This window comes from Urocampus carinirostris, chromosome 12 (genome assembly GCF_059441175.1).
Source record: "Urocampus carinirostris isolate Australia breed hairy pipefish chromosome 12, RoL_Ucar_1.0, whole genome shotgun sequence".
Taxonomy (NCBI): Eukaryota; Metazoa; Chordata; class Actinopteri; order Syngnathiformes; family Syngnathidae; genus Urocampus; species Urocampus carinirostris.
Genome location: NC_142360.1, coordinates 22618778 through 22632816, shown reverse-complemented (window position 1 = coordinate 22632816; position 14039 = coordinate 22618778). Strand labels below are relative to the sequence as shown.

Sequence of the window (14039 nt, the reverse complement as noted above, 5' to 3'; positions counted from 1 at the left end):
TGTGGGGGGCGGGGGGATTGTTTTGAGGGTCAAACAGAGTTCCCGAATGTTTGATCTTACATTACACAGTCCAGCGTTTTTCCGAATTGCTCAGTCCACAATTAGTAGATTTGGGAGTCCACAATTGAAAGGATTTGGGAGTACAGTCAATAAACATGCCCGATTAAAGTCGCCGTCGACGATAAAGCTCCGTTGGGGTAGTGCAAGCTGATGTTTAGCAGCGGGCAGGAGATATAGCGCTATGCTAACGTTAGCATCTGGTGAAACTGTTAGCGGTGGAAAGTATACAGCAAACACAAAGACCACAGTTAACTCTCCCGGTACATAGCTAGAAACTCCATATCGAGTGAGCATTGTGTATCAATGGTTCCGCTATTATTGTAGCGCGTAGTCTCCAACCCCTGTTTTTACCGGAGTCTTCGTCTCGTTCGAGCCGGTGATGTAATGCGGCGTCGGGAAAGCCAAGACTCCGTGATGGCAAAAAAAAGTCCTCCAATTCCGGACGTTGTTGGTGGCGATCCGCAGCTCAATTCACTTAAACCAGTTTCCCAGCACTAGCTTAAATATTTTTCCTTATTTATCCCGTTGTCAAACATGTCATCTTGACTTTGTTGGGGCTTAATAGATTGAATATGAATATAGTTACAATAAACTACCTTAAATTAAGTGCAGGAATTAAAGACATCCACATGTACATGTCATAAAAGCAAAGGACATAGTGTCGTCACCACAAAGTTTATTTTTCAAAGAATATATCAAAACCAACAATGATGTAGTGCAAATTGTACAATGAGATTCTCAAAATTCCGGAACCAAATATTTAAAATTGTGGAACAAAATGTTTTTTCTTAGACATTTAGGATTTAGTATCAGTATCGTCACACAAATGCCTCTGCCGATCACAGCCGAAGTCCAGCTCATCTGCAGGAGGTCGCTATACACCAAAACATATCGTCGACCGGTTGATGAAGGTGCTGTATCTGAGTCAGATCAGGAGGCTTCTCCTGCTACTGGTAATCATAAAAAAACGGTACAATCCGAGAGGGATGGGTGCCGCCAGGCTATACTTGCCCAGGACACACCACGGGAAGTAGTGTCTCAACGACCTGGTAGTTGAGGGATCCGCGAGCCTACTTATCTAATTTTTGTCTTTTAAGACTTTATTGCATGCTTATCCTGGAATGCCATGTCTTATCTGGTTTTGAATGACAATAAAGACATTTCGGAATCTAATTCACCTATATTTTCATTCTGCATTTCCCAACAATTCTATTCTATATTCCTATTGTAGTCTTGGTTATTGCTCCTAACTGATTACTTAATATTAATGTACTACTAAATTCTGTACCGAAAACCACAAATGATGTTTTCAATAAAGGACAAGTCAGTTCCGTTATGGTGGAAGGATGTTCCGCATAGTCAGGTGTGCCGAGTTGTCTTATTCAAAGGAGGCAAAAAAATAAGTAAACGAGGACCAACCCAGGCTTGGCAAACGGAGGGGGGTTGATTTGGGACGCAATTATTGTCTGACCCCGTCTCAGGTTGCAAAAGTCTGTGCTGAATCCTGGGTGAAAAAATGCAGTGCCACAAACCTTGGCATTGTTGGAGTCCCTTCCGCCTCCCGTTGCAGATTCCCGACCTTCATTCTGTGGCCCTGACCCTGATCAAAACCTGCAAGGATGATGTTACAGGAAGCTTGATGAGCCGGGGGAACCGGTGGGGGGTTCGGTCCTTGCGTGATGACAGCTCTCTGCTGACTTCCGTGTGGACCTGCTGCCTGCAGAGGGAGGTCAATCGAGCAAAGGTATTTTGGGGGAAAACAAACAACCGCTGAGAATTTCTTCTTCAAAGTATTGAATTTTCCGGACTATAAGGCGCACTTAAAACCACCAGTTTGGCCAGAAAGCCAAATGTGCATCTTATATACACCGCAGAATACAATGGGTGAGATTGATAACGCATACAGTATTTTAAGGTATGCGCTACAATACGAGGTTCTACGGTCAGGGTTGGGTAGGGTTACTTTAACTTGATTACTTTCAATTACTTTTGGATTACTCCAATACCAAATATGCTAATAAAAGACAAAAGAAACTAAATATGAATAAAATTATGACTCACAACACGTGGTAAGCTTTCTCTCCTGGCTTCGATCTCCGGCAAAACTAACATAAAATTCGGCAGAAACAAAATGAAAATAAATCCAAACAGCTTGCCAACATCATTTTTGCCGTTCCATGTATTCCGTTACTCCCCAAGCCTGCACAAAATTTTGTAATTTTATTCATATTTAGTTTCTTTTGTCTTTTATTAGCATTTTTGGTATTGGAGTAATCCAAAAGTAATTGAAAGTAGTCAAGTTAAAGTAACCCTACCCAACCCTGTCTACGGTATACCACAGTTTCTGTGTAATGATTGTGCAATTATCACTCAATGATAAATCAATCGATTAACATCACTGAGCATAATGGCAAAACATTGCATGCAAAGGGAATCAAACCAGAGCAGTGGCGTGAGAGCACTGACACTTTACAACAAGACCGCCGGTGGTCGGGCCGGCTGCAGTACTGAGTACAGTCTTACGAAGCAAGAAACACAGATTCGCATGGTGCATTCTGATAGGTTGACCCATTGTTTCAAAACTGTCGGGTCGGGACCCACTTTCGAGTCGCAGACGATTTTTCAATGGGCCGCAGACCTTTGCCAAGGGAAAATAATGCTAAGATCAAAAAAAAAAAGCAGGCTTAACACTCATAAACAGTAGATGGCAATATTGCCTTTCTGGGTCTCATATTCTTGTTCAGTCAAAAGGTGCTGTTCCTATTGTGTGTGAGAGGGAAGACATCACGTTCTATTGTGATTTTCTTCGTTTTTCTGCCCATAATGGGTGCTAAAAAAGCTAGTCATAAACGGAAAGAAAAGCATAAAACAGTGACAACAACGATCAAATCGAAGAAGAAAAGGATTGGGAAATATGAAAATGGTGAACGGGTGTCTGCCATTGAAACATTGCTTGAAAGTACAGTAAATGGTTGTTAGAATTATATATTTTTAGCTTTATTCTTATCAGTATATTTATCTTTAGCATCTATTTAACTCGTTATAGCTAGTAGTTATAGCTGATTTTTTAAACTTTGGGTATGAATTTCTCTTGGTATGTGGCTATTTCATACCACTTTAGGAAGGCGCTTATTCATGATTTAGGCTTATATGAGAATATATATGGTCCTTGAAGTTGTTTTAGTTTTACTGGTCTTTTCTCTGCTTTAAAATCCAAAATCTTTCAATTCGATAATTTCGAGAAGTGGGTCGCAGTTTGTCATCAGGGTGGAATGTTGGGTCAGTAAGTCAGACCAGTTGAGAAACACTGGGTCAAACAGTCTCTCTACTTCATCAGCCAGAAATGTTAAGAAGGAAAAAAACAGGAGGTTTTTCGACAAAATATTATATAAGCTCTTAAACGCAACATGATTGACGGACAGGTGAAGAAATGTCCGAACATGACACTGTTTAGTCTATCACAATCCAGAACAAAATGCACTATGCAAATCTGTGTTTCTGGCAACAAGAGTGTGGTAATGAGATAAGCTCTAAAGTCTTTTCGTATGTCAACGGCATTACTCGGGTTTACAATGTTATGTGATTTTGGTTAGCGACACATATCGAACACAAGGTAGCTCTTTGCCCCAATTTTATGCACCCTACTTATAGAAAATATAACGTTTCTGGTGAAAAAAAATAATCAGGTGCAATAGAAATTAAAGAATTAGAGCTCTTTGAACTCAGTTGGCCAATGTCAACACATAATAGAGAAAATATTTACCCATCAACCTTTTCAGGACAACTCAAATGACGCATCCCGCCTCTAATTTTTTGCAAAATTACTCAAACGAGGAAAGCAATATATTGTGGATAAAAACACTGTGTATAATCTTATTCTTTCCACTACCTCATCGTTACTCCTTATTTTTCTTTCAGTGTGGGTGGTCGGATCTAAGCACATGTCTACAGTGAAGCAAAATGTAGCCCTGAAGGGGTATTTGTCTCAACAGGTGGCGTTGGTTCCAGCTCCTTTTGCATCCGGAAACCAGCACGCTTAAAAAATTAGTGACAATAAAACCTGACAGGCAGAAGAAACTGCACTCAAGCGTAAACCAATTGAACTGATAGCAGACAACTTGTGTATAAACAAAAGAACAACTGCCCGCTTATTGCATTTGTCATGTCACATGAGTCATCTTGTTTCCCTCAAAGCTTCAATTAAACTACTTTAGTGTGACTTCATAGATTGATGACGAATGCCAGGCATCAGAACACGCACTTAGCATGATTGCAAGATTCGCTTACCACCACTCAGTCGTTTAGCTCCACTGGCGGAACCGGAGGAGTCGGGTCGGCTGCAGTACTGAGGTTCAGCTTGGGATAATTTGGGTGCCAGGCTGTACGCAGTGTTCTTCAGAACGTCTCCCGGCTCCGGCGTTCGTCCTATCCTAGGCCGGCTCACAAAGCCAGAGATTGTATCGGCGCTGATGACGGGAAAGAGAGAACTAAGAAAAGACAAACAGGTTTTGCCTCTACGTTCATTTGTACAGAACATGTTCATTCTCACTGGCCGAATGACGGGGCTAGTCCTCCTTTCTTTTGACATTCTCATTAAATTAACAGAAGATAGCACTCATTTTCTTCAATCCTTTGTTGAGTGGTACCAGACTTGATAACTGACTCCTATACGTTAGCAATGATCTATTATCGTTTAAAAAACTCTGAAGTCACATAAGGAGAAATATACCTGATAAATAGTCACCTGCTGCCACACTAAAATATTGAATCCCCGACACTACTTGTTAGAAAGATCGCAATCATATCTGGGTAATGAATTTTGTCGCACTCATGCGTATACAAAATCCCTTAGTTATCGCGGTTAATTAGGACCAGAACCAGCCACGTAATGTGAAAATGCGAAAAGTAGCATCACACCTCCATACAAGACCCCAAGAGTAAACTTACCTTGAGATGATGTCCTTACCGACTAAGATTTATACGAGAAAATACAAAAAAACAAATTCAGATCTACAAGTAAAAACACAGAACACAGAATTGCAGTTGAACGAATGGTCTTTATTGTTGTTATACAAAAGTATATCGAAACTGGAGGGCTACTCCTTTCAGTATAAGAAAGCGATTTAGGGAGCGGCTGGCTCGCTGCACCCTAGCATCGGGTAAACTCCACTACAGCCAAATCTCCACGCTGATTAAAATACAACTGTTCCGAATCTAGCGGTTTCTCACGAAGTGTACCTCCAGGTCGTCTGTTTTATAGGTAATGGATCTGGCTTGGTGAGATACCTTCTCGGCAGGGTAAACTTGTGAGAGTCCTTATGTAGCCTAGCCTTAGCATTAGGCCAGACATGCAGCCCTGGTATTGCCTTCTCCCCAATGTAGCCTCAATCGCTTTCCCAACACAATAATAATCGATGGAACACCCGATGATAATCTCCATTTCATTGCACTCTTCTGACTTTCCTAAGAGTCCGATTCAATTGATACATTTATTTTCAATGTAACGAGCCATTAAAAGCTAGTGGTCCTCATGCTCCACAGTTTGTTCAAGTAGCCACTTGTGTGCCTGCCCCGCTGCTTGACTGACAACATACAACAGCCTTTCACTGTTGTACACACAGTCACGCCCACCCAACAAACATAGCCTCCGCCTAACCTGGCCCGGTGATAGCATTTACTGTGTGCTGAACATATTGCAGAATACGTTGACATCAGTGGCACTAAAGGCAATTCATTTTAAATTCCATCGAAAACCAAAGCGTATGTTAATGCTAATTTAATTATTAATGATTGCTGTGCAAAGTGGATAGAGATTGACATCTGCGGGCAGAGTTCTCAAAGGAGTGGCACAATGTGTTACTTTTCTTAGACATTTCCCTGCAGATTGTGCCAAGGCTGCGATCTTATTCCATAGGGACGGTGGGATTCTTGTTCATCCATTTATGCGCGTCACTAATCCATGGCGAGGCATTTGGCTGGAGAGTCATAGTCACTGGCGCCATTTAACCGCGCTTCATTGAAATTCTTACCTTTGACATTCAGAGCACTTGGCAAAAATCGCGATACTTTGTTTTAAGTAGACGGTCTGATTTCCCTGGTCTGGACCAGTTCTAAATCTGCTACTTGGCCCTGCTAGACAGGGCAGGGAGCGCCGCTACCCAGACGCAGGGCCCCGACAAGCACCGCAGCTAGGGAGATCCATGGGAAGAGCCCCGCGTGGGTTTAAAGTCGCTGCCGTCACGTTTGCAACAATCTGCCTCAAAAAAAAAAAAAAAAAAAAAAAAAAGAACAAGCCGCACCATATTTAAAGCCGCAGGGTTTAAAATGTAGAAAATGAGTAGCGGCTTGTAGTCCATAATTTTTGGGAGAAGGTCTAAATAAATCCCGAACTCAAATCATGAATATTTATTAAAAAAAATTCGTCTCGAATGAACAAATGATAAATTTCTAGTTCATTTTACACTCAAAATAAGGTGGAAAGAAATCAATATATTTTAACCGTGCAAGGGGACATATTGGATTTTAACAACGTGTTTAAAGGCACATTATGTATTATTTAATGCTTTCAAAAAGGCTTAAAGGTCAGAAAGTGCCAAGAAACAAGTGATACGTTTATGATTTAATTATTATAGGTCATAATTCAAAACCTGTTCCAAAAATCCTTCCCTGAGCCCTTTCTAGATTTAACTAATAGGAAACAAAAGCAGACCTGCCCTACAGGGTGTGGAATCAAAGAAGAGCAACATTATTGGCCAATAGTAACATTGACATAAAGAGTGCATCACAGTCAAAATAATGAACAGGCACCCTAAGCAATCACCTTTGTGTAAGTCCAGTAGAGAAGTACAGAACAGAAGAAACTTATGTACTTAGTACCATTTCAAAATTCCTAGTAAAAATTCTCTGACTATTGTATGTTTAATTGAAGTACCACCAATCTAGTCTATTCTATAAATCTCGATTTGCATAATATATATACAATTTTTACAGTATAACTTTAGGGTTCTGGGAGTGTCTTTAGCTAGGTTTCTTGTCAAGGCCCTCCAACAAATACCAACAACATCAATAAATGATCTGCTTTCGTGTACAAGCTTTTCTGGAGATGCATGCTCTTAGATACTCCCTAGTGGCTCTCTGACGCCCAACAACGCAAGCCCCGCAATGCAGGGCCATTATCCTTGTACAAGATATTGGACATACATTTCCATAATTTATCCTCTTTAAAAATTATGCATGAAATCAATGGAATCAGTTGTGGGCAGTAAAATGAAAAAAAAAATGTAATCTTCTATTTTAATTCAATTAAAGAAAAGAAAAAGAAAGGAAACATACTGTAACATGAAGCCAAATCCCTTCCTACTCATGATGCATTACAAAGTATGTGACTAGAACAGACAATCCATTGTCTCTAACTTCAATTTTTATTTCAAAAAGCCCCAAGCCTTCATCTAAAACAGAGGTCAGCAAACTTTTTGAGTCACGTTGCATTGGATTAATAAATTTGCTAATAGGGCCGGGGTAAGAAAATGTTGGTTTTAAGTCGGCTATACATGAGGGAAAAAGATAATGTAGGCCGGAGCCCATCCCAGCTATCTTCAGGCACTGGGCAGGGGACACAGTGGCTAGTAGTTGGATTTGAAGCTGGGACCTCTGAACTGTGGGCCTGATGCACTACCAATCATTCGCCATGGTGCACCTTATTATTTGATGTCTATAGACAAACAACTTAATCAAATTAGTTTTGAAACACTTTGAGAAAAGTGATAAATGATGCCCCTTTTTGGAGCACAAAATTTGATAAAAAATCAAATTGCAATACAGGTAGCTTAATAAAGGTAGTTTAATAAATTAGATTTTCTGTTGGATGAAGTGGCTGGGGATAGGGAGGTCTTGGCTCCCCTGCTGAGGCTGCTGCCCTGCGACCCGCCCTCAAATAAGCGGAAGATAATGGATAAACGGCTAGATAATCAGAATGAAATAAAATGAAAACATGATTAAAAAAAACAAGTAAAGAAAAATGTAACCATCTATTTGAATTTTGGTTACACTACGGACAAGCGTGGCACCAAATCTACACATCTTCATTATTTCATTATTTTTTTTTAAACCTTTTATACATATTATGATTGTATCTTTCACTTTTTCATTCGACAGGCCGGATAAAAAAGACTGACGGGCAGAATGGGGCTTGCTGGCTGTAGTCTGCCCACCCTTCATATAAGTGATTTAGGAGATTTATGGCACTAGTCCACATTCTGAGTCCATATTGCTAAGTGCATTAGTGGTCCTAATTCCAATTCGCTCAACCAATTGATTGATAAGTAATTTCTCTTTATTTCTGTCCAAGGCACTGAACATCATTTTATATCTGCCACAGAAGTGTATTTTTTACTAAAAATAGATAAATATCTTGATAGATATAATAAATACATGCTAAAGATAGCAAGTAAAGAAAAATGTAGCCACCTATTTGAATGTTGAAGACAGTGGTGAGAAGTGTGGCACCAAAGCAACACATTTCCCAAGTCATACTTCTTTAAACCATTTTATACATACTATCATTATATCTTTATTATTTTAGTTTCATGGACCAGATGAAAAAGCCCGACGGGCTGCATGCGGCCATCGGGCTGTAGTTTTCCCACCCCTGATCTAAAACGTAAAGATGTATTTATAGTTTTATAGTCAATTAAATTGGTTGTGCTTGGGCATTTTCATGTCAAGTTACCTTTGAAAATCTCCGTTGAATTTCTCTTGGAGCATTCCTTTCCGGACTCTGACCCCGTAGGACTGGTCCCGATCAAAAGCCTTGGCTCGGCCTTCGTGTTCTAAGTCTGAGGGGGAGAGCATTTGCTAGTGAAATTTGTCAAATGTTGGATAAAATTGCTCAAGGGCATCATAACAGCCCTACAAAAATATTTGTTTTTACAGGGTTTGCTCACCATTTTCATGGCAAAAATCAAGCACTTTTTAAGGACCTTCAAAGCCTATTTTCTAATTTCTCCAAATACATTAAATTAAAATGTTTTGGGTGTAAATCATGTGTTTTGCAGATCCACAAATGTATCTGTGATTTACATATGGGATTTTAATTTTGCGTGAGCAATGAGCATGTATAAGGAGCATGTGAATTTCCCTACGGGAATGAATAAAGTATCCATCTATATCTATTCAAATGTTTTAGATATTAACGAATATATTTGATTTTGAGAAACATCTCTTCTTATGTAGTTGTTGGGTAAAAATGACATTGATATTTATCTTACATTTTCAGTTGCAGGAAGTTCTTCCCATTACAATTTAGCACTGGGAAATGCTTACTTCATATTTTCCATGGCCCATAAGAAATGTTCATAACTGATAAAAAATCCTTGCACTAGTACACATGTCATAGTGCCCTGTTTAGGTGTAGCATACACAGGTCCTCTTGGGCACGACCTCCAGGGGACAATGACGCCTTATAGGAGAGTGTCGTACAAACCAATGCCAGTTGCAGTTAACCACGAGGTAAGAAAAAAATGCAGTGGCAAAACAAAGCCACCAGAGAGCGGTGTCGGCGACATTTTTAAGACTAGATTTTATGAGACACACGCCAACAACTTAAGCATTTACGAGCACTTTACCCAAAATTTAATCCTTGACAACACAACTTTAAAATTCACATTTTCAGAATCAGCACCTGAGATGGCTCTAACCCACCCTGGCTATGTTGCAGGGAATCAGCCGTGCGAGGCCGATCGCTGCAGCTCGTAGTCGGCCTGGAATCGTTTTTGTTCTGTTTGTTTGTTTTGTTTTCCTGCTCGCTTGTGTGCCCACGGTGAGCGTTGACGCTTTCCCTCCCACTTACACCATCCCGACTGGCCGGAAGAGGATTTCTAGGAATGGAACACACATACAAACTTATGAGTATTGGAAAAAGCTCCAAAAATATGTTTTCGTCATTGGCTTGCTTTGTGGCCTGAAAAATGCATTAATCATTTTTCATTATTTCAATGCAAATGTTTATGTAGACTCTTTTGCTTTTAAACACTTTTACTATTTGGTTGAGTGCTGCAACATTTAGGAAATGAATTAGTTAACTCTGATTTTTACAGTTTATATACCTTATGTCATCCTTTTTAATCATTATATTACCATCAATCTAGCTATCTATTGATCTATCTGTATGCCAAAGCCATTTCCCCCTCATACGAGGTGAGTAGAACACACTCACATTCACCAACCATTCATTCCCCTTCGCTCTTCCCAACCTGAAACCAAACATTAAGCCCACAGCACAACAAGGGGTAAGTTTCTGTGCTATGCAACACTTCATCAGCAGAGAGGTCCGACAGCAAACACTGGTTTACCCCCTCTGCATCATATGCGTCAATATCAGTTGTTCTTAACTCCCTTCGCCCATTCACATATTTTTCTAGCACACACTCTTGCAGCCATTAAATTCAACAACCTCACATCCAGAGCACGTTTCACCCCATCCATCCGACTACATTCGGGCCTTTATCTCATTTTATTTCTTAACACTACATACTCTTTTAGTCAAGCAGCCTTGATTCATTCTTTCCATATGTCCAAACCATCTCAGAACAATTTCATCAACCCTCTCAACAAGATCTCTCACCACACCAGTTCTCCTTACATCATCATTCTTTAACCTATCCAGTCGTGTCACTCCACACATTCTACGCAAGCATCTCATTTCAAATACATTTAATCTATTACACCCATTTACTCTCAAACCCAATGCCTCTGAGCCATAGATAACTGCTGTTACCACCAGACCTTCATGCAATCCTCGCTTTGCAACCATTCCCAGATCTCTACACTTAAACAATTTGTTCAGCACACACATTGCCTAGCACCAGTAACCCACCCTCTTCTTCACGTCCTCCTCCAAACCACCACCTGCTGTCACAAACAAACCCAAATACTTAAAACCATCTACCTCCTGCAACTTTATACCATTCAACAAAATCTCTCATCAACCTACATCAACATGTCTTGAACACCTCATGACCTTACTCTTGTCTGTTTCACCTTAAGCTTCCTTCTCGTAGACACTCTTATCAAACTCCATTTCCAAAACACTCAGTCCTGCTGCAGAATCAGCCACCAAAGCAGTGCCATCTGCAAACAACAGCTGACTTGTACGTGAGCCACCCTTACACACTATTCTTGCGCTCCCTGCTCTTACACACACCACACGCACCACTCCATCCATATACAAATCGAACAGCCATGGTGACCTGACACACCCTTGCATCAAACTCACTCTTACCAGAGACCACTAGCTCACTTCACTTCCCACTCTCAAACAAGCTCTATTATCCTTATACAAGCTTTGCACAGAGCGCAGTAACCTGCCACTCACCCCATATATACTCAACACATGCCACAATGCCTCCCGAGCTATCCTGTCATATCCTTTCTATAAATACATGAATGCCCAATTCACTTTTCTTCCTTTCGCCATAAAGTTCACACGCAACTGCCCCACTTCAAAAATCGTTTTGTACATCCCCTTCCTCTTCTAAACCCACACTGTTAGTCCAACTTATCCCTTATTCATCTAATCAAAATCCTACCATAAAGCTTTCCCACCACACTCAACAGACCTACCTCTCAAATTATTACACACGCGCCTGTCACATTTCCCTCTGAGAACCACACATGCACTACGCCAGTCCTTTGCTACCACTCCAAGCACGAAACATACATTTAACAACCCTTTAAGTCACAATATCACAGATTCAACACCTCTCTTGTTGTGCTCTACCATGCATCCATTTAACCCAGCAGCCTTCTCTTCATTCATTAACCCAACAGCTGCTTCCACTTCTTCCCCTACAATCTTCTCATTCAATTCACCAAACAAAGACATCTGTCTACCACCCACAAGCACAATACAAGCCTCCCTGTAATCAGTCACAATTAACAGCTAATTAAAATACTCAGCCCATCTTTCACGCACCTCTTGCTCTTCTACCAACAGTCTGCGATTCTGATCCTACACGCTCTTATTTTTTCCATTTATTTTCAAAACATCCACCTGTTCTCCTCAAAACTCTCAGTCAACTTCCTCCCCCATCTATCATTCACTTCCTTTTTCGCATCTCTAACAACTCACTTTACAAAATGTATTTTCATTCTATGCACCTAATTTCTTCATCTCATTTTTTTAATCCTTTTTATACTTCGCATTCCACCACTCACTACCCTTTCTTATAACTCCACCAACTTTGTGCATTCCACAAACCTAAACTGCGCTACAAGTCTTCAGTCATTCCCAATCTTCCTCCACTCTCTTTACAGATCTTTCCTTCCTGATCTCAACACACTCTCACTATTCCCTCATACGCATCCTGCTTCACCTCACTAATCTTCACTTCTTCTCTCATAATCACTTTCCTTCCATAACCCTACCACTTACCACACACTCAATTTTGCCTCCACAAGATAGCTGTCAGACGTTCCACAAGCTTCTCCTCGGAGTACATTCACATTCAACATTATATTAACCTATGATTAATCAGTCAATTATTTAGTTGAAATAGAGAACAACATCAGTTTAAAATGTATTTATATCTAAAAGAAAATCAATATACATTTTTAAAAAACATAAATCAAGAATGATTCAGTTATCTGATTTGTCAATATAGTGTCACAATATAGTTATCAGTATTTTCCAAAATAAAGTAAATCACTGGTGTCAGGCTGAACACAAATGATCACTTTAAGTGACCCTCCTAAAATTGGTCAACAATTTGTAAACAATAAGCAGAAATAACATCCAAATGTTAAGACTGATTTTTGAGAAAAAGCAACAACTGAATTTTGACTTCAGTTAGTTTCTGATTACCACCAAATCATATTTTTTGGTTGAACAAAGAATCCATCTTAAGGACAAAATATTTTGAAAATAATATTTCCACTTTTTGCTTATTTTATCAATCCTGACTAATTACTAAATGATATTTTTTCTAAAAGCCAATCAAAAGTTAAATCTTTAAAGCTTTAAATTTGAGTTAAAACTTGCTTAAGGTCTTGCATTAAACGAGCTAAAGCCTTTTTGAAGCATTACTTTTGAGTTAAAGCTTTCAGGAGACAGTGTGTATTTTTTGACCAGTAAATGTATCTGTATTGTGTATTGCAACCAAAAACAAGTGCCAAGTATGAGGAATAATACAAGCTACAAAGACTGAAAGTGAAAAAAAAAACACAATAAAAGATAAAAAATAACCAAGCCTTTCGCAATCTTCATTTTTTTTATGTGCCCATAGCAACAAGATAGCGGATGATTATCCCAGCTCCTATAGGTGATGCTCATATTATGTAAAATAAATACAAATTTCTTCAAATATGAGTATTTGACAAAAGGTCTTAGCTGATCCAATAAATTGACAAAATAAATTGATTAAATATTATAATCATCCAAGTTTTTTGCAGCCCAATTCTTTTCATACTTAAAACTACATAGTGAGTTAATTCTTTCCCTGACCCAATGTTCTACATATCTATATTTTACTAACATGTATTTAAAAATGTCTCTTTGGTCTATTTTTTGCTTGAATGTCCAATCATCACTGATGACAATGCACTTCTAATATCCTTACGTCATTTGATATCCTCCAGGGGAATTAGAGCAATTGAGACTGGAGGCCAGGCTAAATCTTATCTTTTGAACGTTGGACGAGACGACATCTGGCTGCACGGATACACAACGGTGGACAATAAGCAGGAAAAGAACAACTAAGAAGACCTTAATCAGACAGGAGTCATGTGACTTACACAGTGATCATGCTGCGATGAGAGCTCGGGGTCACGGGTCGCTGGAGAGAATCATAAATGCTGGCTTGATGATGAGGGGTGGTCTTCCTCTTCACTTTGGTTATGTTGGTGACAATCTATTATTTCAATCGTGACAATCAAACAGTGTATTCAATATAGTGTGGAGCCAAAATAACCGAATGGACCGATTA

The 14039-nt window shown here is 39.6% G+C and overlaps 1 protein-coding gene across 7 annotated transcripts in view; it reads right to left on the bottom strand.

Annotated features, from left to right (window-relative positions):
• Window positions 1–716: 716 nt before the first annotated feature.
• armc9 (armadillo repeat containing 9) overlaps window positions 717–14039 on the bottom strand; it is a 29471-nt gene continuing 16148 nt past the window's right edge. For all 7 annotated transcript variants that reach the window (XM_088348966.1, XM_088348967.1, XM_088348964.1 and 4 more), the window contains 5 exons: window positions 13849–13964; window positions 9760–9935; window positions 8789–8894; window positions 4348–4526; window positions 717–1777 (listed from right to left, as the gene is read on the bottom strand). In XM_088348966.1, coding sequence (XP_088205092.1) covers window positions 1686–1777; window positions 4348–4526; window positions 8789–8894; window positions 9760–9935; window positions 13849–13964 — 669 coding nt within the window. In that variant the 3' untranslated portion in view covers window positions 717–1685. The remainder of the gene's footprint in view (window positions 1778–4347; window positions 4527–8788; window positions 8895–9759; window positions 9936–13848; window positions 13965–14039) is intronic.